Raw genomic sequence first — 25,615 nt, forward strand, 5'->3', positions numbered from 1 at the left:
TTATACCATTTATTATCAAAGCCTGGCTTCATTTTGGCCTAAGTAAAATCTTTATAGCAGTATAGAAAAAAATAGAAATATATATGTTTACGATATATATATATATCACATATATGTGTTTATGATATATATATCACGTATATATATTTATGATATATATATATCACAAGTTTTGAGGCGATATCAGTTAAAGTTAAAAACCAGAACCCAAATATCTTAAACTGCATTTCTTAGAATTGTGTACAAATTATACCATTTAAAAATCAGTTATTTCTACGAAAAACTAGTACTAGTGGTTTATGTAGTAACCTTTATAAGCTATGTATTTCCTTTTTTCACTTAAAAGGAAACAAATTCAGTTAGATGGCTGTTCTAATTTACAGATGTGATCATAATGTGATTCTAAAACCTAAATACTTCTATTGATATATTCGCTGTCTTCTCTTTCTTTAGGTGTCAGCGTCACATTATGAGTACACACCCCTGAATAAACTGAAGGCTGGTATGGTCGTCAATGTCTATGGTGTCGTGAAGTTCTTTAAGCCTCCATATCTCAGCAGAGGAACTGGTAGGTATTAAGATTGGTTGAGATTTTAATGGACTGGAACTGCTTTATTGGTTTCAGGAACACAGCTTCTTTAGTACCCTGTCTTAGAAGCTCAATTCTGATTTATAATTGCCAAGCAACACTCAGGCATATTTTTTTGGCTATTTTTATTTATAAAATAATTATGGTCTTTAGAGTCTAAAGAATAAAAAAAAAAAGAATAAATGAAGAAAAGGATGATAAACAGTGACATGACAGCATATGAAAGTATAAAATAGGCTAGAAAACAATGATATAGACAAATTCAGAATACTTTAATACTATAGCAGTGATATGTGAAACATTTTGAATTCTGGCAAAGGAGTTAAAAGACAGAAGTATAAAAACTAATTACCTGAAAACATAAGTTAATGGATATACAATATTAAAAGATACAAACTGTGACATCAATAACATAAATTGTGTATGGGGGGAGGTAAGAGTGTAGAGTTTTTGTATGTAGAAGATTATTTTTTATCAGTTTACTATAGATTGTTACAATTTTAAGAGGTTTCATGTAAACTCCTTGGAACCACAAAGAAAACACCTGTAGAAGATACACAAAAGGAAATTAGACCTGAATCAGGAAACATACAAAGAAAGACCATAAGAGAAGAAGAAATGTGAAAAAAAGAGGTACAAGACAGATGGAAAAAAATTAACAAAATTGCAGTAGTAAGTCCTTCCCTATAAATAATTACTTTAAATGTAAGATGATTAAACTTGAGTTCTTAAAGATAATTAAAAAGGCATAACCTATTAATTCCATATAATAACATAAGCTTTTAAACAGACTAACATAAAAGAATGAACCAAAAAACATGAATTTCTGTTTTCTGAGAGTTAATGTATGAATAGTTAATAGGCAACACACTTTCACCTTGGTTTAATTCAGTTCAACTCCATTTAACGTTTATTACATTATTTAATCTAATCTGAAACAACATCATTTGTACAAGGCATCATTATTTTATGTGTCATTAAGAAGAGAAAAGCACTGCCAATTAAGCTGTGCTTTACTGTCAATTGTAAGATGCAGCCATATTTTAGAGATGTTAAACATGTGAGGTGGTGGTGGTGGTGGTGGTGGAGGAGGAGGAACACTGTCTTCTTATCATCTGGGTGTCGGGAGCTGTGTGGCTTACGCTTGGGACTCAAATATGTTCTCATTGAGTTCCTATTTTTAAAAGATTTTATTTATTAAATTATACAAATTGTATTGTAGAATTGAGTTTGAGGTATACCCTTTAGTGGGGTGTCTGGGGGGAAAAATCTTATTTTCATATGATCAGGATATTTTGTTAATGTGTAACGTAAGGACTCAGTCTGTGTGAAAATTACCATGTTAAGACTTAATATAGAGATGAGAAATTTGAAATAGGTGGTAACTAAGTCTGAAGACTGCAAAGGGATATTTTATTGAAAATCCTGATTTCTGTTTTAGCAGAAAGAGAAACGTAACGTTAAACATTAAGGTTGAAGCAGAGATATTTTCATTTAAATACGTATTTCTCACATATTTTCATTTGACTTTCCTTTTTCTCAGTCTACATCCCCCGCCCCATCATACCATTCAACATATACTTGCATACTTGCACCGTAGCGGTTTCTTCTCGTCATCAGATTTTTTTCCCCCCTGAATCTTATTTGTCCCCGTTCTGGGAATTTGCTGTAAAGATGTGATCACTCTGATGCTCTTCCATTTGCAAGTGTTATCTGGCTGACTTTGCTTGTCCTGCCAAATTTTGGAATAGCTACAATGCTGGTAATAATGTCTATCTAACTTGGTAGAAGGTACCGTTTTTAAACTTTTTTTCATATGTTGCTAATTCTTGTCATTAAAAAGTTTTTAGTAAATTAGTTAAAAAATAGCAGTAATTTAAAAAATAACAGTAATATAGAATAAAATGATAGCTCTTTTTAAAACATTGATGACTCAATACTAATTTTAAGTTATTAGCATAATTGTTTTCTTCTGATAGTGTTATTAAATGATGTATAATTAAAGCATTGGGGAACTATAATATTTATTATATATTCGTGTATATCTTATATATCTATCAGATATGTTTAGTTGGATCCAATCCCTTAATTAAAAAAAAATATGACTAGTAGTAATAAGCCATCTGTTATAACAAAGATAATACATTTCTCTATTTCTTCTGAGATACTAAATTAAATTGTTATTATTTATTTTATCTGAACATTTTCATTGAAACTCTAAAATATGTCTTAAGATATAGTGAGATGTCTTTACTACTAGCAAGACAGTAAAATTTTAAAACTGCCTTGTAACTTTATTTATACTTCACATTTTTATTTCTGTTGATAGAACCTGTTCTTCAATGTGCTGTAGGAGAGTCAGACAAATAGCACTGAGTTTTGTGTTCAGGAAAGGGTCAACTTCATTAGTATCACCACTGAGAAGTATCAGAATAAATGTACAGGAACAATTCATAGCTGTGCCTTTTTTATACTACAGAAAGCAATATTATTTCATAAATAGAAGTCCACAATCTAAATATTACATCTAGATTGTATATAACTACTTATGTGGAGGAAAATTACCTTCATGCCACTCAAATTTAGGTAGATGGAAAACAGTTTGTTCTGTTACATGTCATTAGCTAGAGTTTTTCATTAAAACGTATTTTATAAATGTTAAATTCAATGTGGTAGAGGCAGTTTGGTGCAATTAAGCATTCTTCCTTCTTGAGAAAATATTTCTTGACTTTCCTCTCATCCTCAGTAACAATGATTACATGTGACCTATGGCATACTGCTCCCTTATTTCTGGTAGCAAATGCCTTACTTCCCAAGCTTCATTATGCAGTCTTGGAGGAGTTGTAGCCTTTATTTTTGAAGCAGCCTATCAGACCTGTTGTTAAAAAAACGATCAATATATTCTTATTCAATTGTGGCAAAATTCATGATGAAAACTGAGACTTTCTCAAAGTTCAGGGAAAGAGCATATATTGAAAGACCACTGTATCATCAAAATGAACTCATCAAGGGTCCATACTATGGCCTTTTCCATCTAGGAAGACAAGATCATTGCAGCCTCCTTAGGATTTTGAGATTTTATAGCCGTTATCTCCTCTGAAAGCCTCACGTTTACTTTGCTTTGGAGAGCTGGCTAGATAGTTAGAGATGCAGTTTTTTGCCTTGCACAGATAACATTGATAATATTTTCTTAGAGAAAACATATAAAGAATTTAATTTTAGCATTGTCTCAGACTTCAAGAAATAGCTTAATGTTTGTTTGTTTTTTTAAACTTGAGACACGTTTAATCTGTTCTTATTGTCTGTTCTTGCTAAATAGATAAATGTGTGCAGGCCGTGAAACATTTCCATATTTGTTCACAGTGTACAGTTCATGCTTGCTTGATTAATACCCTAATGCCCGCTCACTCTGATCAAGCGGGAAGCGTAAAGGGAACTCTGTGGGTGCTTGCTCTCCTAATAGGTGAGTCCAGAGAAAAGGAGAAAATAGTCAACATGTTCATATCATTTTTTATGTTTTCCCTCTCCTCTTTTTGTTCTTTCCCCAAATTTTGACACCCTAGAGGTCTCAGCCTTTTTGTGCCACGTCATGTGGCACATCACCTGTGGCTCCCTGCCTAACCTCAGCAGCGCTCTGTGTTCCTCAGTGGTTTCTCCTACCCTACCTATTAAAATTCTCGGTTTTAGAAAAGCAGTTTGATTAAACTTGAGCAGTTTGGGATGTTATGATATTTTTACAAGCAGACCTTTCTGTTGCTGTTCAGTATCTTATAAAAGGATTTCTGCCATCGTAGCCACTTACGGATCGTTACAGTCAAATTTCTTAGAGCAGTATCCAAAACATTGAACTTCTGAGAGCCTGTATCAGTTTTCCTTTTGGTTCCTGGGATAAGGTGCTAGGACATTGGACCTTATGATTTTTCTTTTCCTATTCTGTAAAAACATCTCAGCTAACCCTAGAATGTTATTTTTGGTTGTGTAAATATTATTTTCACTTATGAGAATGACTTGCCATTTATGCAATTGTTACATAGCATAATTGAAAATTTGTGTTTTGTGTGAATAATATTGATTGCATATTAAATGCTTATATAGTTATTGTCTTTTAATTTTGTAAAGAATAATAAGAAACTCCCATGTATCCTACATTAAAATAGTTGAAAAAGAATTTATTAGTTACTGAATAATTAATAACTCATTGGCACTCCATAAGATTCAGAGCCCTCTGGTTCATCAAAGATAGTCAAGCATCTAGTACAATGTCAAATTATATGTAATATTTAATTATTTATTTTTAAAAATTGATAATGCATCTTTTTATTTCTCAAGAGCTAAAAAATTAGAATGTCGAGTTGAGGGAGGTGAGACTCTTCCCAAGTGCTTGGCTATCTTACTTTCAGGAATGGAAGGCAAGCAGGCATGGCTAGTCATCCCTTGTCTTGCTAAGGATTTGGAAAGGCAAGCTAAGCCCTTCTCAACACTCGTTTTCAGCTATTCTGACCATGCCAGCCAGAAGTAGGTTTCCACTTGGAGAATGAAGGTGGAGAAAAATCTCTCTTCCCCTGTTTCTGAACCTTTATATTGCTTGCTTTCTTATGTTCAGGAATGACTTCTTTGATGAAGCTCGAGACTTCCATCTGGCTTTCCATCCATGTCTTAGGACTCCGTCTTTTGTGACCTTTTCCTCTAACAAATTATTAGACTGCTAATGTAGTATATTATCCTTATTTTCATTAGTTTATCATCTGAATTATTTTAATGAGTCATAAAAATCAGTACTGTTTTTCTCATTCTTATTGAAACTTGTGGTACATTCTTATTTTTATTGAATTAAATTTATTTGCAAGCCTGTAGTATTCACACAGAACACAGATTTTCAAACAATTATGCTACGTAACAATGCATAAATGGCAAGTCATTCTCATAAGTGAAAATAATATTTACACAGCCAAAAATAACATTCTAGGGTTAGCTGAGATGTTTTTATGGGCTTTGTTGTCCATATTGAAAAAATGATGGACTTTCACTTTACAAATAAGGGAAACCTAACTGTAATCAACTAGCTAATATAAGGAACAGTGGTATGCTGTAGCAGAAGGAACAAGCAGAGTGCTTTGGGAGTGGGAATGAAGAGATTAGTGCTAACAGGGGAATGGCTTCTAAGAGATAATAGCATTTGAGCTGAACTTTCAAGGATAAATTGAATTTTGATATATGAGGAAGAAGAGGCTAACATTCCAGACTTCAGAAATAGAAACAAAACTTGTCAGAGTTTTATAATGAAAATAGGAACTTTTCAATTTCAAAAACTAACTGCAGAACAAATTGAATTAAATATAAGCAATAGAATGTCAGCAGTACATTGATGCATAATTTTATGCTATTATAGCAGTTTTTTTCAGGAATCATTATTAAGGACTTGTGATATTTTTGTGGTATACACGTTGTTTATAATCTAGACCTAAATAAAAAAATGTTTGCTGTATTTAATTTGTGGTAACCACTAAACTGTTGTCTGTGTCTATGAGTTTTTGTTTGTCTTGTTGGTTTTCATATATAATAAACCGATCATTCAGATTGTATTGGTCATGTATGCTTGAACATCTTTATTTATTTGATAGAACTATCATATAGTTAACATTTGGCCTTTGAAAGATTATTCAGAATTATTACAAATAAGAGGTTTTATATGGTCATCAATGGCTTCTTAGGTCAAATGGAGTATAGTAATATTTAGGATTCCCAAAATTACTTTCTTCAAGTTACAAATTACTTTGATTTTCATTTTGGGATAGGATGCTGGGATGTAGGGCCCTAGAATCTGCATTTTCACAATCTTTTACTTTAGTACACTATTCACACCCATCCCACATCATTGTTTAAGAAAATCAAAATATATTCTCTTCCTTATTTTTTCAGTTTGGTTGTTTGTCTTTTTTCAATGATGTCTGGATACTTTTTTTTTTTTGTAAAGTATAATTTGAGAGCACATGAAAAGAATTTATGAATAAATAAGATTACATGTCAACAGCAAAAGTTACACAAAATGTTTCCATTTTTCATGAAACAAAAGTCCAAATGAATTTAAATATAATTTTCTCTTGTTTTTTTTTAAATTATTATTTTTAGAGATTGAAATGGTCACAGAAAAATAGTGCTTTTTAAGTTAGGAACAACATGTACTTTAAAAAAATCACGCATAACTTTTAGAATAGTAGACTATCCTTCAAGGATTGGTTCAGTCTGATACTGTTTTTTTCAATCTGCCAATCTCAGGACAGGTTTGTTTTTCATTCCACTTACTAAAACAGTTGGTAAATGCATCTGAGATACTCTCTTTCTTTTTTAAATTTTTTATTAAATTTATTGGGATGACATTGGTTAGTAAAATTATATAGGTTTCAAGTCTGCATTTCTATAATACATCATCTGTATATCACATTGTGTGCTCACCACCGAGTCAGTTCTTCCATCACCATATATTTGACCCCCTTTACCCTCTACTACTATTACCCCTCCCCCCTTACCCTCTGGTAACCACTAAACTGTTGTCTGTGTCTGAGTTTTTGTTTATTTGTCTTGTTTGTTGTTTTCAATTTTACATACCACATATGAGTGAAATCATAAGGTTCTCGACTTTCTCTCTCTGACTTCATTTAGCATGATAATCTCAAGATCCATCCATGTTGTCACAAATGGCAGTATTTCATCTTTTCTTATGGCTGAGTAATATTCCATTATATACTCGTGTGTATGTATTATGTATGTATGTATTTAGCAGAACGCTTCACTTCTTGGAGCAGTTAAGTAAAACTTATTTTTAGTATTTGTTAAAATTATTAGCTTGTTTTCCAATCATGTCCTAGATCTAATGCAAATTGAAAGAACCGAAAGCTGTTTAATATTTCGTTTAGATTTCTACTTGTCTTTATTGTTTGAGAAGCAAATTATTAGACAGATTTTTTTTTTAATGCCACTGGTTTCTTGGATCTGAATTTTTGTTTCCATCTTTTATAAATATATGCATACTTAACTACAAAAACAAAGATATAAAATGGTATTTTATTTTGAAACTCCTCATTATCTTATAGATAACCTTGGTTGATTCTAAGAACCTCGTCATGTTTAGTTATGCCATTCTAGAGAGCTGCATTGTAGCAGCTACATGATATTTTGAAAAATGTTGCTATTACAAGTCTATCTGAGCCTGAAGCTTAGTAATTGAATAGAATTGCTTGTGTGTGTGTGTGTGTGTGTGTAAAGAAAAGATTTATACAGGTAGATTTAATATACTAACAAATAAACTTCAAGTGAGATATTTTTAAATTCTACTTTTGTAATTTTTTTTATGTTAAGGAAGTAGTTCTTTGATAATTCTGTAATTAACCATATACACATCTGTATATGTATATATTTTTTCCACAACTCAGAAATATTCATAGATAATGTGGTAGCACTAGAAGTTCCTTGGTAAGAGTGGTGACATGATGGATCTGTTTGTAATTTGGTATGGAGAGATAAAAACCTGAAGGTAGGAATAATAATTCCAGTTTATGACAGTAGTCCAAAAATTAGAGATGTAGTAATGGAGAAATAAAACAAATTTGAGAATAATGTACAGGGAAGTTTTATAATTTTTCAGTTTCTTTCCGCTGTGCAGTATTTCTTTTAAATGCAATTTGTATTCCCCTTCCCTTAGTTACCCCAACAGATGTTTGTAGTGTACATTGCTGTAATTATTTGAATAAAGTAAAATAGTTTAATTCATTGATGAAGTCCTAAGCTTTGCTGTGAACATTTTTGAAATGCTTGCTGTTTGACATAACACAGAATTATAATGGATATATTAATGTTACCATTTGAATTTATAGTATGACTTATTTGAGGACAAAGTTGTTTTAATATAGTAGAAATTCTACTGAAATGTATAACTTAAACAAATGACACAAAAAGAGATTGTCTTTCAACTTTCGTCAAAAACTTTTAACTTTCTGGGAGTTATGTCATAACCCCAATTCCCCTATTGCCCCTTCCCTGAGTGAGAACAAACAGGACATTTCAGGAGGTTAAAAAAAAAGAAAAAGATAAAAAGGGGTTTGGAATAGAAAAACCAGTTAAAATTAATTAGTGCATTAGAATATTTTTTTATAATTGTTTTATACTTTAATTCTTTGCCTTTACGAATTTAAAATATTTTGCTTTATTTGGAAAGCAGTGTAAGAACTTCTTAGAATTGTGGATATGCTTGGATGTTACCCATTTGAAAAATGGTGTTTGATTTTTAAAATAAAATGATAAACCAAAACATATTCTCTGTTTTGCAAAAACATGATAAGAAAGCTCCTATTTTAGGCTAAATATTTGAAAGACTTATTATCATTTATATGTGTTATGTAAATCAGGCTTAAGCAAAAGATTATCGGGAACATGTGCCAACAATAGAATAAGAACTGAAAAATCCAAATGAATTTCTATCAGCATTAGAAATAATTTTGATCATTTGATAATAAACAGAATGAGGACTTCCCCAGTCTCCACCACCACTTCAACAGCTGTCCATCAGTGTTTAGCATACTCATCAGGCTTCTGATAACTCCTTTCAGTTTTCCCGTGTACAGGATACTTTTCAAAGGCTGGTACCACTTCTATAACTGAAAGTAAGAGTCACGTCGAGTTACAGTTATGAGAACAAATTGAGAAAAGAACCAAGATCAAAACTATGGTTTATTGATTATTATCCTCATAATATCCTTCATAATAGTGTGAAACTGCTTGTTACTTTTCAGATAAGTTTATTAAAACCTTTTAAATTCTGATATGATTGATTCAGAATTTTTTGAGAATTTTAACACGTCAAAAGATTATATAAAGTTGTTGTAAATGACTGCTATTAATACTATTGACAGAAATTATTTAACTGAAAAAATATAAAGTCCTTGTTTTTCTCAGCTTTTTATTATAAAAGTATTAAAATATACAGAATATTTGAAAGAATTATATAATGAATAGCCATGTAATGATCATCATCAGTGGTTCCATTAATTCATTTCTTTTTTTATTCACTTCAGAGTAAGTTGAAGATATCAGTACACATCTTCCCTAAATATTGCAACATGTATATCAGTAACCATCAATAAGTAGAGTTCAATATTTATTTATAATTTTTTGAGGAAAACATTATATACCATGAAATGTATGGGCGCTTTGTTTGCTTAAATCCACAACATTTACAGGTACAAGTTTTTGAATATCTGTTTTTTTTTCTGTCCATAAAAATATGTAGTCAAATACCATAATACTTTTGGACTCTCTTTAAAAAAATTGAGAAGCTGTAATTATTATTTTATTGCTTAAGTACTGATTTGTGTAGAAAATTGTAAATACAGGCCTATAAACTTTAATAAGCATGTAAAGAAGATAGAAACTAGATTAGTCTCTTCTGATTGCCTTTGGACTTTTGCTGTAAAGGTTGCCAATTACTTGCATTATTAAACACAGGTCGTAAGGTTACATATTTTACCCAGGTTTTATCAGTTGCATCAAAGTTCATTTGGTTTTATAGTTTTTATACATTCGGCAATATTCTTCAAGATGCCATCCATCTTCTAATCACCTGCAGGACGGGTAGAAGAAGTCAAGTTAGCATTTGGTTTGACCTCAGGAAGCATTAAAATGGGAACTTACTATCTTGATTTTTTTTTCTTTTTTGATTTATTTTTTTGTACCCTTGTAAGTAACAACAAAGAGGGAGATAAAAAGGCAAAAGGGAAACAAAAGTTTCTAGCAGTAGATTGTCAAGATAGAGGAGGTAATGGCGAGGCAAGAACTGCCGAAGAGAATGTCCCAGGACGACAGTGTACTCTAGGGTTGAACTCTAGCTGTCTTCCTCTTCATAGAGTGAGGCTTTAAGCTGTCCAACGTTCTCAGCAGTGCTTCTTTTAAAATAGCTTGCAGATCTAATCTACATAAGCTTTTGTTTTTGCCTCCCAACAAGACTTATTTTTTGGCTTCCCGACTTACCTGTACTTACTAGATTGTGGACTTTGTCTCCTTTGCCTTCTATATAAGTAGTTTATTTTTCCAACTTGATTTCTTCCTTGAAATGAGAAGTCTGACAGAGACATTTAGTACCGCATAGGGCATGTTCATTGCAAGTGTCAGTGTAGGGCGGGTGGGAAGTGAGCTATCAGGCATGGCCCCCTACTGTGCTCATGAGGGAGGGATTTGTTCTGGGTGCTAATACCCATATTAAAAGCCTTACCACTTCCCAGTTAATCAGTGAAACTTCCTTGGAAAACAGCCTATCTTCTGGGAAGTGATGGGGTTAAAGATTAAGATCCTATGCTTGCCTACATGAGATCATCTTCACAGGAAGTGGGGGTCAGGATGGGTGGATACTGAAACTTGTTCTGTGTGTAACCTTTTAATTAACCTTGATTTTGGCTCTACTTTTCACTCCCATCCTTAATCCTAGTGGCTCCCATCTTTGCGGTAGCCACTTTATAATCTCTTCTGGTTTGTAGTCTCTGTTCATTTTGTCCCTTAACCATTTAGTTTCCCATTTTCCTCAATATGTTTATATCTCTCCCCTTTCCTGTACTCTTTTTCCTCCCTACTCCTCTCCCTTTACTGTTCTAGGTTTATTCTTTTCTGTCTCTATAATTACTGAGGTACTGGGAAGGAAGGGAAATCAACGTATCTTTTTCAGTGGGGAATTTTCTGAAATGTGTATATTGAAAGGCAGCATCTATTACAGTTTTTACTACCACCAGTATTTGAAGTTACGGTTTTCATGGCAATTCAACTATCGTTAATTTTTTTTCCAGTTTAACTGTATCTTTTATACCAGTGTGTAATCTTTTATAGGTAACTAGTAAATCATCATTTTCCCTTTTGAATTTGTTATTGTACAGTTTTCTATGAATTGTTTGTTCATTTGAATTACACGTTTACTGTGAAATCGTAGATTTTATAACCAATTTTCATAATATCTTTATGCAGTATATTGACTCTTCATCACATTTGTTGGAACTATCTTTTAGTCTTTTGTTTTCGATCTAAATTTGTTTATTTTATAAATTATATTTTAATGTTTATCTGCATCATGATTTTTAAACTTTGAAGTAATAAAGTTATTACCACTCGAGATAATTTACAAATATATTAAGTAGTATTTTAATTTTTGTTTTGCTAGAATTAGTTTTTGTAGAACACTTTTGCAAAATAATTTCGTAGCACATTTTGAGAGCCAAGAAAATGTCTGTTTTGAACCTGTTCTTAGAAGAGTTAATTAAAGGGAGGAATAAAGTCTGTTCGGTGTTTTGAACTCACTATATTCTTATTTTGTCAAATCGTTTGAAATACTAAAAGTCGGGTGAAATATTTTTATGTTTTCCAGATTACTGTTCAGTTGTAACAATTGTGGACTCGACAAATGCAAACTTAACCTGCCTGCTGTTTAGTGGGAATTATGAAGCCCATCCGATGGTTTATAAAAATGGAGATATTGTTCGCTTTCACAGGCTGAAGGTATAATTCATACTGTCTAGAACTTATATTTTTTTAAAGAGAACTGTATTGTTCACTAAAACTATTTAGCACTAATTATGTAGTTGCTTTGTTAGAACATGACATCAAGTATTTAGAGAGATAAGAAGAAATGTAAAATAGTGTAAGACTTCACATAATTTATAGTAGGAAACCTCTTAATTTGAACAAATTACCTTCCCTCCTTCCACAGAAATGTATTAGATGCCGTGATTCAGGCTAGTTGGACTTTATCTTGCTTCTAAATTTAGGTTGATGTTTTAAAAGTTTTTCATGTAGAGTTTGAGAAAAACCCACTTGTTTGGGGAAAAAAAAAGCATTAGGTCAACGACAGCAAAAGTGTACAAAGATTGGGAGATTGTATTATTCTTTGCTGTTTGTTGTATTAATTCAGGTACAATGAAAGTTTTGAGATATTAAGTATAAAATCAAAATAAGTTGATCTTCATTTATGAGAAATATGTAAAATATGAACAGAGGTGATTTTTGTAAAATCAGCTTTTCAGTACTTTAATATTTTCAATCCCTGTGGTTCTAAGCATTTCATTCCCTTCATCTTTTCCTCTTGATACATGGGTTTCCATGCAACCCCTTCATTTTCTTGGTTGTCTTTTCTTCTAATGCTTCAGTTTATCTGTGTCCCTCAGGGTCATCGCAATGCTCATAAATTAGCACAATATTCCAGGTGTGTTCTGTTCTTCGATATGGTGGGAATGACCTTTCTTGATCTATCAGTGCCTTTTCTCTGAGAATAGACGAATAGTAGAGAATATTTGCATGAAGATAAACATAGAAATAGAAATACCATTGTAGCACTAAATCACAGGCTTATTCAAACTTAACTAAATAGCTTATTTCTCACACACTGTTGTGTCCTACAATATATTCATACAATGCACTCTCCTCTCCTAACGTTTTTTGTTGTTATTCTTCCTGTTGTTTAACTGAAGCAGAACCTACATCTCTCCATTCATAATATAAGTATATCATTTGACTAGCACTCTAGAAACTTCCTTCTTATCCCCACCCAAGGTAGTTATTAGCACCCATCCCCAGGAATAGTCTCATAACGTCTAACAACACGTATTATTTTCATCTGTATTTGTTCTGTATATAAAGGGAACAGACTATCGTTTTTTCTTTTCTTTTTTTAAAATGGCTGGCTTATGCATATGTGATTCAACCATGTTACTAAGTATAGTTTTATATTGTTCATTTTTATTGCTCAGTGGTATCCCATTATGTACATATGTCAGCATTTATGTATTTTCTGTTGGAAATTAGGTTGTTTTCAATTTGAGGATATTATGCTGTTATATTATAAACAGTCTCTACTACATATCTTTTAGTGAATATGTATTATAATTATATATATGAGGTATGATCAAACAATACAGTGAATGTTTAAATAAAAAAAAATTACTACAGTAAAAGACACATTGCCATTAATCCTCAAAATACTCCCCCTTTCTTCGAATATACTTATCCCATCGTTCTTGTCACTTTCTGAAGCAGTTCTGGAAGTCCTGTTTCATGAGTGTCTTTAGTTGTGCTGTCATGGCTGCCTCGATGCTCTGAATCATTTTCACTTTGGAGATGAGCCAGAAGTCACACAATGGTAGACCTGGTGAATAAGGTGGAGGATGACACACCATAATGTTTTTGTTTGCTGGAAATTGCTGTATACCAGAAGCGATGTGTGACATGGAGCATTGTCATGATGGAGGATAATTTATGGCACCCTTTAAAAACATAGCTTCTCTCAACCATAGCTCACACCTGACTGGCTACACAGAACAAGTTGAAACTTGTCACACACTGTTACTAAGATTTGACCCACCACTTTCTGTGTTGAAGATCCCTGCTTTTGTATGGCACTCGCAGCACTGTTCACCATATTTTGTGATCACAACCGAAGGCCTTCGTGTCACACATCGCTTCTGGTACAGCAATTTCTTTCAAATAAAAACATTATGGTGTATCCTCATCTACCTTATTCACTGGATCTGGCACTGTGTGACTTCTGTCTCTTCCCCAAAGTCAAAATGACCACAAAAGGTAAACGTTTTGAATCGATTCAGCATACAAATCTTTTATCAGATATGTGATTTCCAAATATTTTCTGTAAGTCTGATTTCTCTTTTCATTTTAACAGTGTGTCTAGAAAATCAGAAATTCTTAATTTGAACAAAGTCCAATAAATACTTATTTTCCACTTATGGATTGTGATATAGATGTTGTATCTAAGAAATCTTTGTCTAACCAAAGATCACAAAGATGTTCTATGTCTTATAGAAGTTTTCTAGTTTTGGGTTTTATATGTAGGTCTATGAGCCACTAATTTTTGCTATTGGTGTGAGGTACAGATTAAAGTTCTTTTATTTTGATTTGTTTTTGGTAAATGAATATCCACATGTTCCCATACTATCTTTTTCTTTATATGAGTAGTTATATTTTTAATATATTTTTTTTTAATTTTCAATTACAGTTGCCATACAATATTATATTAGCTTCCAGGTGTATAACATAGTGAATAGATATTTATGTATCTTACAAAGTGAGCACCCTGGTAAATCTGGGACCCATCTAACACAATACATAGTTAATACAATATTATTGACTATATTCCCTATGCTATACTTTACATCCCTGTGACTATTTTGTAGTTACCAATTTGTACTTCTGAATCCCGTCCCCTTTTTCACCCACACTCCCAACCACCCTTCCATCAGGCAACCATCAAAATGTTCTCTGTATCTACCGTGCTTCCCCGAAAATAAGACCTAGCCAGACCATCAGCTCTAATGCACATCTTTTGGAGCAAACATTAATATAGGGCCTGTTCTTATTTTAATATAAGACCAGGTATCATATAACATAATATGATACCTGGTCTTATATTAACACATTTTTTGTGGGAAACGAGTAAACTCGTCATATCGCCTCTAGTTGGAACCGGCAAAAATTTTGCAAAGTAAATAAATAGAGACCTCTTTTTAAACTAAAACACTGAAAGTTTCATAGAAAAATATAAAATAGATCGAAAGATATGAATATTTTACGGAAAGTCTAATTTTGGTGAGAAAATGTCAAAAAAGCCCCGCGTTACGACGCGATTTGGCGGGAAAATGCCCGCTTACAAATTAATTTTTGCTCCAAAAGATGCATTAGAGCTTATGGTCCGGCTACGTCTTATTTTCAGGAAAACACGGTATTAGTTTGTTTCTGTTTTGTTTATTTTATTTTTTAGATTCATATGATAAGTGAAATCGTATAATACTCTTTAGATCCATCCATGTTGTTGTAGATGGTGAGATCTCACTTTTTTATGGCTGAGTAATATTGCATTGTATATATGTACGACTTCTTCTTTATCCCTTCATCTGTTAATGGACACTTAGGTCCCTTCCATATCTTGGCTATTGTAAATAATGCTGCAGTGAACATACGGATTCTTATCTTCGAGTTAGTGTTTTGGGTTTCTCAGATAAAGACCCCGAAGTGGAATTACTGGGTCCTTCTTTGTCTCTTGTTATAGCGCTTTTGTTTTAAAGTCTATTTTGTTGATACAAGTATTACTACCCCAGCCTTTTCTTTTATTTCCATTGTTATAAAATATCTTTTTTCATCCTTTTACTTTCAGTGGCATGTCTGTTGATCTCAGGTAAGCCTCTTATAGGCAGCATATGTAAGGGTCTTGTTTTCTTATCCATTCAGCCCCCCTGTGTCTTTTGATTGGAGCATTTAATTTATTTACATTTAAAGTAATTGTTGATACATATGTGGTTATTGCCATTTTAGTATCGATATTTTTATTTTTTCCTTCTTCTTAAAGAAGTCCCTAAATATTTGTTATAATATTGGCTTGGTGGTGATGAACTCCGTTAGTTTTTTCTTTTTTAAGAAGCTCTTTATCTTTCCTTCGATTGTAAATGATAGCTTTTCTGGGTAGAATAATCCTAGTTGTAGGTCCTTTCTTTTCATCGCTGTGAATAGTTCACGCCAATCCCTTCTGGCCCGCAAAGTTTCTGTTGAGAAATCAGCTGACAGTCTTATGAGAGCTCCCTTGTAGGTAACTAACTGCTTTTTTCTTGCTGCTTTTGGGATTCTCTCTTTGTCTTTAACCTTTGGCATTTTAATTATAATGTGTCTTGTTGTGGACCTCTTTGGGTTCATCTTCTTTGGGACTCTGTGCTTCCTGGGCTTGTATTTCTGTGTTCTTCACCAGATTAGGGAAGTTTTCCATCATTATTTTTTCAAATAGGTTTTCAATTCCTTGCTGTCTCTCTTCTTCTTCTGGTATCCCAATGATGCTTGATGTTGTCCCAGAGGTCCCTTAAACTTTCCTTATTTTTTTGGATTATTTTGTCTTTTTGCTGTTCTTTTTGTGTGTTTTCTGCTACTTTATCTTCCAAAGCACTGATATGATCGTTTGCTTCATCTAATCTACTGTTGATTCCCTCTAATATATTCTTCATTTCAATTACTGTATTCTTCATTTCTGACTGGTTCTTTTATATGTTTATGAAATCGATGTACTTCTAAAAATACATCAATAAATACATTGAAAATAAATTATAAATGTTTATTAAAATGCATTTGTAATACTTAGGTTATTTTGTATTTAGTTTTTTATTTTTGTTGTATGTTTTGGTCAAGGAACATACCTTGAAATGTTTAATATTTTGAAACTTGTTGATGTTTATTTAATATTCTAGCATATGATCAATTTTAGTAAATGTTCCATGGTCAGGTGAATCTGGTTGTTTGGTACTATGTTCTATGAATATAAATTAGGCCATGTTTATTAATTGTGTTGTTCAAACCTCCTTTATCCTTTCTGATTTTATGTATACCTATGAGCTATTGAAAAGCATCTTTTAAAGACTTTAATGTTATTTATCTGTTTCTGTTGATCTTTGCTTCATTATTTGAAGCAATATTAATTGGGTTTAGGTTTATTTAATTTTATTTTATGTTTTATATATATTGAGGTTACTGTATAGATTTAGATTAAGATATGTTTCTAGAATATTATTCTTTTATTGTTAGAAAATGTTCCTATTTTTCTCTAGTAGTACCTCTTTACCCTCTTTGTGTTGATATCTCAGCTAGTTTTGAGTGGCCCTGAAATTTTTCTTTAGTTGGACAAGGCCATTAAAAATATAGACACTTCTCTTAGAAGTCCAGGTTTGTTAATATTTTTTTCTTGTTTTTCTTTTGCTTGTTGCAATTTGGAGATCATGGTTCATAGCAAAAATATAAAAAAACAAGAGTCAAGGTCTCTCTGTTTATTTTTCAACAAATATTTATTGGGTGCCTGTTTGTACATGCTTATGTTTTAATGCAGATAGCCAGCCGATATAAAAGTAAACATATAAGCTAAGGTAAGTTCAGATAGTGATAGCTGCTATGAAGAAAATAAAACAGAATCAGGAAAGGCCTTTCAAATGAGACATAAGAGTCGGAGCCCAAATGATAAGGGGGAGGAGTTCTATTGAGATAGGAGGGAAAATATTTTCCAGGCAGATGGAACTACAAGTACGGAGACCCTGGGGTACTTATGAGCATGGTATTGAAAAAACAGCAAGAAGGCCATCATGGGTCCTAGTGAACTATATAGGAGAGGGTGGTACAAGATGAAAGTTGGGAGGAAGGCAGAGACTAATTATATATTGCCTTATGGTAGGTAAGTTGTTTAGATTTTATTCTATTCAAAGGGACGTCATTAAAGGGTTTCAAATAGAATGAGCTGATTTATATTTTGAGAAAAGCATTCTGACAGTTACATGGGCAATGAATGGATTGTAAAGAGACAAGCCAGGAAGTAGATCAGTCATGGGTTTATTTCAGTTTTAGTCTTGAGATGCAGGCGGCTTGAGCTAGGATGGTGATGGACACAGAAGTAGATAAGGTATGTTTTGAATGTGAAACAAAGTAGACTTGCTGATAAGTTAGATGTGAAAAAAGTTACCAGCACACCTAAGCTAGAAGATTGTTTTTGGTCTTCCCTGATAGTTAGCAGAGGCAAACTTTGATGAACAGCATAGACTAGTGAACGTGAAATTGGTGATACAAAGAAAGATGAGCACAGAATCAGAAATCATTAGACATTTGAGTGAAGCCCAAATCAAAAAAGAAAAACAGCATATGCAAGAAACAGAACCCATTTAAGCATGTGTAAATCAAATTAATTGATCTTTATGAAACAAGTATAATTAGAACCTGCAGAGTGAACTTTTTCTGTCTATGAGAAAATAACTGGTGTTAGACTAGCCCTATTGCTATAAAGATCCATAAAATTGGACAAAATGTGAGGCAGCTGTTTTTAGACATTGGACCAAATGCACGTGTGATCAGAGAGAGAAGAGAAACTGGTAACTTGTAAGTTAAGCCACATGTTCACCAAAACTCTGCCTGGGGGCAGTTTTCCAACCACTGCCCAGCAGCACACTAAAGTGCAAGTAGAACATAGTGGTCCTGCTAAGTTGAGGCTCCTAAGGTCAGAGTTCAAGGCCGCTGAAAGAGCTGGAATCTTCATGGCAGTTCCCTGGAGAGGACAGAGTTGTACAGAAGGGGCCATCTAAAAGACTGCTGGGGAGCATTGTTGCCCATGAATCCTTGCCTAAAGCTGGGTTACACATTACAGAAGGGCAAGACTACTTAAGGATTACAAGAGCTGCTGTGTGGCTGTGCGGTTTGGTTAAATATGAAACAGATACTAGAGGTGTAGCAGTGGGGATGCTGGAGGTCTAACCTAGTCAAAGGAAAAATAACCTGATATCTCTTTAATATGTTGACTGTTCAGCTGGGACAACGCAAAAACCAAATAGTTAGCATTAGAAAAATGAAATAACTATATTAATATTAGAGTATTACAAGAGATTAAAGGGGGAGCATTTCACAAGGACAGAAGGGTTGCTTTATGAAGACGATGTGACAGTCAAATGCATGTGCATCTAATGACTGAGCTACAAAATTCGGAAAGCCCAAGGGGGGCGTATCTCAGCTCTCAGTCAGACTGATGAAACCTTAGCCTCAGCTGCATTTTAGTCACCTCAAACTCTGAAGTGTTCTAGTTCCCCATGTTACTTTCATAAGTAACTGTCACTTGTTATTCTTTTTCCTTTTGTAAATGATATCTTAATAAAAAACAAATGTAAAAGTACAAGATAGATAGGATTAGGGAGTCTACCACCTTGTTCTTTAAAAAAATAATAAATTTTGCAGAATGTCTTACAGTTTACATGGTGCTTGTGGATCTTGATAGAACCCAGTTAATTTTATAATTTCATATGCAAATTAAATGAAATATTAAAGAATGATGTCTTTTATTAACTGCTGGCAAAATTTTATAATCTCTCAAGTTTCTTCACTTCCTGGATCTGTATCAGTAAGCTGTTGTGTGTTTCTGTTTTGTTTTCTACTGTGTCCCACTTTCTTAGATCCAAATATATAAAAACGAGACTCAAGGTATCAACAGCAGTGGCTTTGCGTCTTTGACATTTGAGGGAACTGTCGGAGCTCCTATCACACCTCGTACTTCACACAAGTGTTTTAACTTCACAACTGAGGACTACAAAATGGTAGAAACCTTACGTGCTTGGGCATCTGCTAATACTTCGCTTTCTTCGACATTAGTAAAATTGTGTGATGTTCAGCCAATGCAGTATTTTGACCTGACTTGTCAGCTCTTGGGCAAAGCAGAAGTGGATGGAGCATCATTTCTCCTTAAGGTAGGCATGTTTAAACACGTGCAGTTATAAGTCGGTACCACCTACATGCATATAAAGAGCTTATATTTTTTATTTTGATGGAATAATTATGCATACCATGTGTTAAGAACTTAAAATCTAAACCATTGTTAATAAGTCTGGATATCCATGCAACTCTACTCTTGAACTTCTCTTTTTTATCCTGTACTTCCAGAGAAAAATAGTATCATCAAATCTATGTGTTAAATGTAGTATAGTTCATGTTATATTTATTTACGTTTTTCTTATTTTAATACTAATGAAATATGGAGTAATAATAAAATTATAGTACTAGTAAAATATATTTATGTATTTTAGTACTAATAAAATATGTGTTTCTTATTTTAGTACTAAAGAATATTACTATTTTTTAGCTGCAGTTCTACATATGCATATTCCTAGTTAAAATTTGAAAATTATTTTATTGGTAATTATTTTTCTTTTCGAACTCAAATGTAATAGAATACACTATGGGATATTTGTAATTTAACAATGAAAACAGTTTGATTGAATCTAAGGTAATAATTTTACCATAACAAAAATACTGCAATTACTTATTCCCCAAAAAGAGACATTAAAGAATACATTCTTTTGACTAAAATCAATAAACATAAATTTAAACATTTGTTACAAACCAAAAACTTAGATGTTAAAAAAGACAGTGTTCCCCCAGTGTTGTTTCAAAGAGAAATTATAATTACAGGTTTCTAAGAATATAATGTTAACAACAATAGATTAAAGGCTATAGTCAGAGATATACTCTAAGACAAAATTTAAAACATTCATGAACAAAGAAAGAAAAACAGTGTATTAGAATATGCTTTTAACTCAAAAAGTTGAATAAAGTAACAACACAAAATTATATAGAGCATGGGGAGTGGTATTTTAATAAGGTGTTTAATTTTGGATAGTTAATTTTAACATCCAGAAATTAAAAATATATTTTTAAATGATATGTAGTGAAAAGTTTCTCTCCTTGAGTCCCTCTCTTGCCCCCACCCCACCATCTTCTCAGTCTCTCCCTCCAAAAACTAGGTAACCACTGAAGAGAGGTTTTTTTAATATCTTTTCAGACATATTTTACTTCATATATAAATACTTTTTTCTTCTTGTGTACATATGATAGCATACTATACACGTTATTCTGCCATTGCTTTTTGTACTTAATTCTATTGTAGAGATTTTTCTGCATCACCACCTAAAAAGTTCCTTGTATTAGTTTCCTCGGGCTGCCCTAACAAACTGGCACAAACTGGATGGCTGAAAATATCATAAGTGTATTATCTCAGAGTTCTGGAAGCCTGAACTCCAAAATCAAGATGTCGGCAGAGCCATGCTTCTTCCGAAGTCTCATGGGAAGAATCCTTCCCTGCCTCTTCTTGGCTGCTGGTGGTTGCTGGCATTCTTTGGCTTGCCAGGTGCATCACTCCAATCTCTGTCTCCGTTGTCAAATGGACGTCTTCCCTTTGTGTTTCTTATAATGACAGCAGTCACATTGGATTAACGGCCCACTGTAATCCAGTATGACCTCATCCTAACTGATTATATCTGCGGAGATACTGTTTTCAAGTAAAGCACATTCACAAGTTTCATGTAGACATGAATTTTAGGATACTACTCAACTGCTTTGGTTTTTTGTTTTTTTTTATCAGATGGAGGCATGGCATGTTTTTAACTTGCATCCTATTGATGCATTAGGAGGTTGACTTAAACATTTGTCATTTCACATCTGTGCTCATAGAGCTGTGAAGATAAATTGCTAGAAATAGAATTGCTGATTCAAGGAGTTTGTACATTTGAAATTTTGATAGCTCTTGCTAAATTACCCTTCATGTATGAAAGAAGCAATAGTAAGTACCTGTTTCCTAACAGTAAGTAAGGTATGTAGGAATTCTTATATGTAGTTAATGATTTTAAAAAAAAGAAAAAGATGAAGATAAAATTGATAAATAAGTTCAAAAGTTTTTAAAAAAAAGTTATATTATGATTTTTTAAAAGAAATAATCTTCTAAATTAGGAATGATGCAAGATATATGCTTACATATGTGGGGGTATTTAAACCTCATAAAATGTTATATTCAACTTCTATGCTAGTAAATATGAGTCTAGATTAAATTGATTATTTTTCATTTTTAAAATTTAAATTTAATTTAGGTTGTTTTAGGTTGTTGAATTAACTACTGAAGTGATTGAGCCCAGATGGTGAACTCCTTCAGACTGAGTTAGACCAATTACAGACCAATATTGCACAAAACAAGTACATGCATCCCAGTTTTATTTATTAATATAGAAACCGAAATGTTTATTTTTAGAAATCAGACATGGTTCAATATCAGGAAAATTATGGTTATCTCCATGAATGTTAAAAAGTATATGATCATTTCAATGAATGTTTAAAATATTTATGGAACTGTTTAGCAAAGTAGAAGCATGCTTCCTTAACTTGGTGAGTAATTTCTGTCATAAGATAAACAGACAATATGTAGTGTTGGAATTCTGGAGTCAATAATGTCAGAAACAGGACAAAATACCCACTATTTCTGTTGTGTAATGTCGTTTAGGAAGTCTTAGGAAATTCACTGAGATAAAAGAAATGCCAGATTTAAGTATTTTAAAAGAAAGAAATAATAAAAAAAAAAAGGTCAGTATTGACAAGATATAAAAACCCCAACAATTAACTGTAAAGCTATTTGGATTAATAAAATTACTCAGTGACCTAACTTGTTTAAAACATTAGTAAAATATAGCTTTCCTATATATCAATAATAAATAGAACATATAATTAAACAAAAGATCTTTCAAAGTCTCAATGATTGTAAAACAAGAAAGTTTATGCCATAAATACCTGGCCTTCTATCAAGAAAACTACATAACTTTACTGAGAAGCTTGAAACAAAATTTAAACTATTAAAATATATTTTTTTTTCCTAAAGTGTTTTTAAATAAAATGTAATTTAAATTAAAACCACAGGTTTTTTTCTAATTGGCTATAATTCTGAAGTTTATTAGAAACATTAAATGATCAGGAATAAAGCAAGAAAGGCTTGCCAAAGAAAACCAAGTGGGAGCTCCATATCAGATATTAAAACATGAAATTATAATAATTAAAGCTATAGTGAGACTGATCAATAAACAAGGTTAGGAACCTCAGAAAGTCTTAATTATAGCTATAGTTATTCAATATGTGATGAAAATAACATTAAGTAATGGTTCAAATTGGTAAAGAAACATTAAAAGTCTGACTTCTAGGCAATTAAAACTGAAGCATAAAAGCATATAGCAACTCTACCCTCTCAAATCCTCACCCAAAAGACTTAATGGATTGGTTTATAAAGCCATTTTAATGTCGCAAAAACAGTGTACACAAAATGAAAACATTTGAAGAAAAATGTTAGTGAATAATGATGTTACTGCTCTCAAAAGTGATTGTCCTGGTTCTTTGAATCATGTAGGGAACAGAGTGAATGACACCAATGCGTACTTGTTTATTTGAAACTTAGCACTGTCACCAGACTGTACTTCCTCTGTAATCTGACACTGGCAGACACCTTCTCTATAGAAATGTAGTGTTTTTTCTTCAAACAGCCTGTTTACTTTTGTCCAGCCAAACTTCTGACATGCAGAGATATTCCAACCTCACACCAATGTATTTGTCATACCCTTTTATAGCATAACATAGCCCAGCTCATCCCTTCAAATCCTAGCACCAACAGGCGAGCTCATGGCCTAAGGATGGGGTAGAATGTCTTCGTCCCTGCCTGTGCCGGTGTTTCCATCCTTATCTCCGTGTACATTACGCAGCAATCCAACACCTTTTCCTCTCCCAGAATCCGTGCTGTTTATTGCCTTGGATTCATAACATCTAACATAAGCAAAATATTCATCTCTGTGCCTTAAAAAGCATTTTCCAAATCAGAACAAAGTGGGAAAATGGGCAAAGGTCAGGATACATTCCTAGAAGCTAGGAATTTATACTTAAATTAGCAGAGATACTCATAAAGGTTTATATACAGGATGGTAATGACTAATTTATTTAAATTAGCAAAAAGTTTGAAAAACCCAAATGATGGATGAAAGGATTAGTTTAATAAATTGGTGTGCATCCATACCATAAAATAATGTGAAGCCATTGAAAATCGTATTTCAGAAGAATATTTAAATTCCCTGATAAATTGTTCAATAGTAAACTAAGGAACAAAAAGAATATAATGCCAGTTTGTTAAAAAGAAAAAAGACTTATGTATTGTAAGTACACAGAAACAAAAAAGATAAATTCAACAATATATTAATATTTTTCCTAGAGTCATAGCAGTTTGAACTTCTTTATGTTTTCCGCACTATCTGTATATATGTAGTCCTTTTTACAATCAGAAAAAAATATCATTTAAAGTTTAGCAGAAATTTGCAAGTATACCTCTAACTACTTTTAAATTACATTGCCAGCAAATAAAACTCTTTTAGCCTCTGCGGTTTTACAAAAAGATCATTAATCTTGGCTCTCCCCTCTTATGGCAGGTGTGGGATGGTACCAGGACCCCGTTCCCATCTTGGAGAGTCTTAATTCAAGACCTTGATTTTCATAGTGATTTAAGTGACATCCAGCGGCTGCAGAATCTGACAGTAGACATTTTAGTCTATGATAACCATGTTCAAGTGGCAAAATCTCTGAAGGTGATGTTGAGTAGCAAACCTGTTTGCTGTTTTCCATTTTTATAAATCGGGGGTGTAAATCACATTTATAGATGATAGTTGAGGTCTAGAAATGAACTCCAAATTTTTTTTTTTAACTTTTTAATTTGTATTATTAATACAATGTATGTTCAAAATAAATATCTGGTAGATATATTAAACTATATTGGCTTGAACAGCTTTTTAAAATTAAAGAATGTTTCCTGAATTATCTTAGAGCTGTGTACAATTTTACTATGAAAATAGTAAAGCAACATTGTACGAGTATTGTGCAAGATAATACTGCTTTAAAATGACAGAGATACATAAAAGATTTGTAAACTTAAACATTAAGCTTTGATAATTGGTTAGATAAAATCTAGCCTGTGACTTTTTACTCATTAGTTTAAGAAAATGTTAATCTACCTCTAATATATATCATAAATTGTGTGTGTGTGTGTGTGTGTGTGTGTGTGTGTGTGTGTGTGTGATACAGTTTATTAGCACTTCCTCACTGTTTTTGAGATAGTTTTTTAGGTAAAAATACACTGTTTAGATATCGCACTTCTTGCTTAGTACCGTGTTTCCCTGAAAATAAGACCTAGCTGGACAATCAGCTCTACAGCATCCTTTGGAGCAAAAATTAATATAAGACCCGGTCTTAAAGTATATTATATAAGACCTTAAAGTATATTATAAAAGTATATTTATAGTAAAATAAGACCCAGTCTTGTATTTTTGCTCCAAAAGATGCATTAGAGCTGATTGTCCGGCTAGGTCTTATTTTCGGAGAAACATGGTTATAGCACTTTAAGGAATATTTTTCTTCATTATATCTCATTTGCAAGTATTCTTTCTAGCAAAGAATGGCATTAATAATAACAATAATAATATTTGTTACATCCTTCATATGTATTTAGCACTGTCCTGTGCAGTACATAATATCATTCCCATTTGACAAATTAGAAAACTGAGACAGTCAAAAATTAAGCCCAAGAATTCACAGCTGTGTAGGTGAAGCCGGTATTTGAACCTATGACATCTGTTTCCAGAGCCA

The 25,615-nt window shown here is 32.6% G+C and overlaps 1 protein-coding gene across 6 annotated transcripts in view; it reads left to right on the top strand.

Annotated features, from left to right (window-relative positions):
* The window catches only part of POT1 (protection of telomeres 1), a 73,560-nt gene that overhangs the window by 16,199 nt on the left and 31,746 nt on the right, over window positions 1–25,615 (top strand). For 5 of the 6 annotated variants that reach the window (XM_074315648.2, XM_074315647.2, XM_074315650.2 and 2 more), the window contains 4 exons: window positions 454–568; window positions 11,988–12,118; window positions 19,582–19,872; window positions 24,406–24,561. In XM_074315648.2, the coding sequence (XP_074171749.2) occupies window positions 454–568; window positions 11,988–12,118; window positions 19,582–19,872; window positions 24,406–24,561 (693 nt within the window). The remainder of the gene's footprint in view (window positions 1–453; window positions 569–11,987; window positions 12,119–19,581; window positions 19,873–24,405; window positions 24,562–25,615) is intronic. The other variant, XM_074315651.2, reaches the window with a different exon arrangement.

The sequence above is a fragment of the Rhinolophus sinicus genome, chromosome 8, assembly GCF_057876585.1.
Source record: "Rhinolophus sinicus isolate RSI-liver-muscle chromosome 8, RSI-T2T, whole genome shotgun sequence".
Taxonomy (NCBI): domain Eukaryota; kingdom Metazoa; phylum Chordata; class Mammalia; order Chiroptera; family Rhinolophidae; genus Rhinolophus; species Rhinolophus sinicus.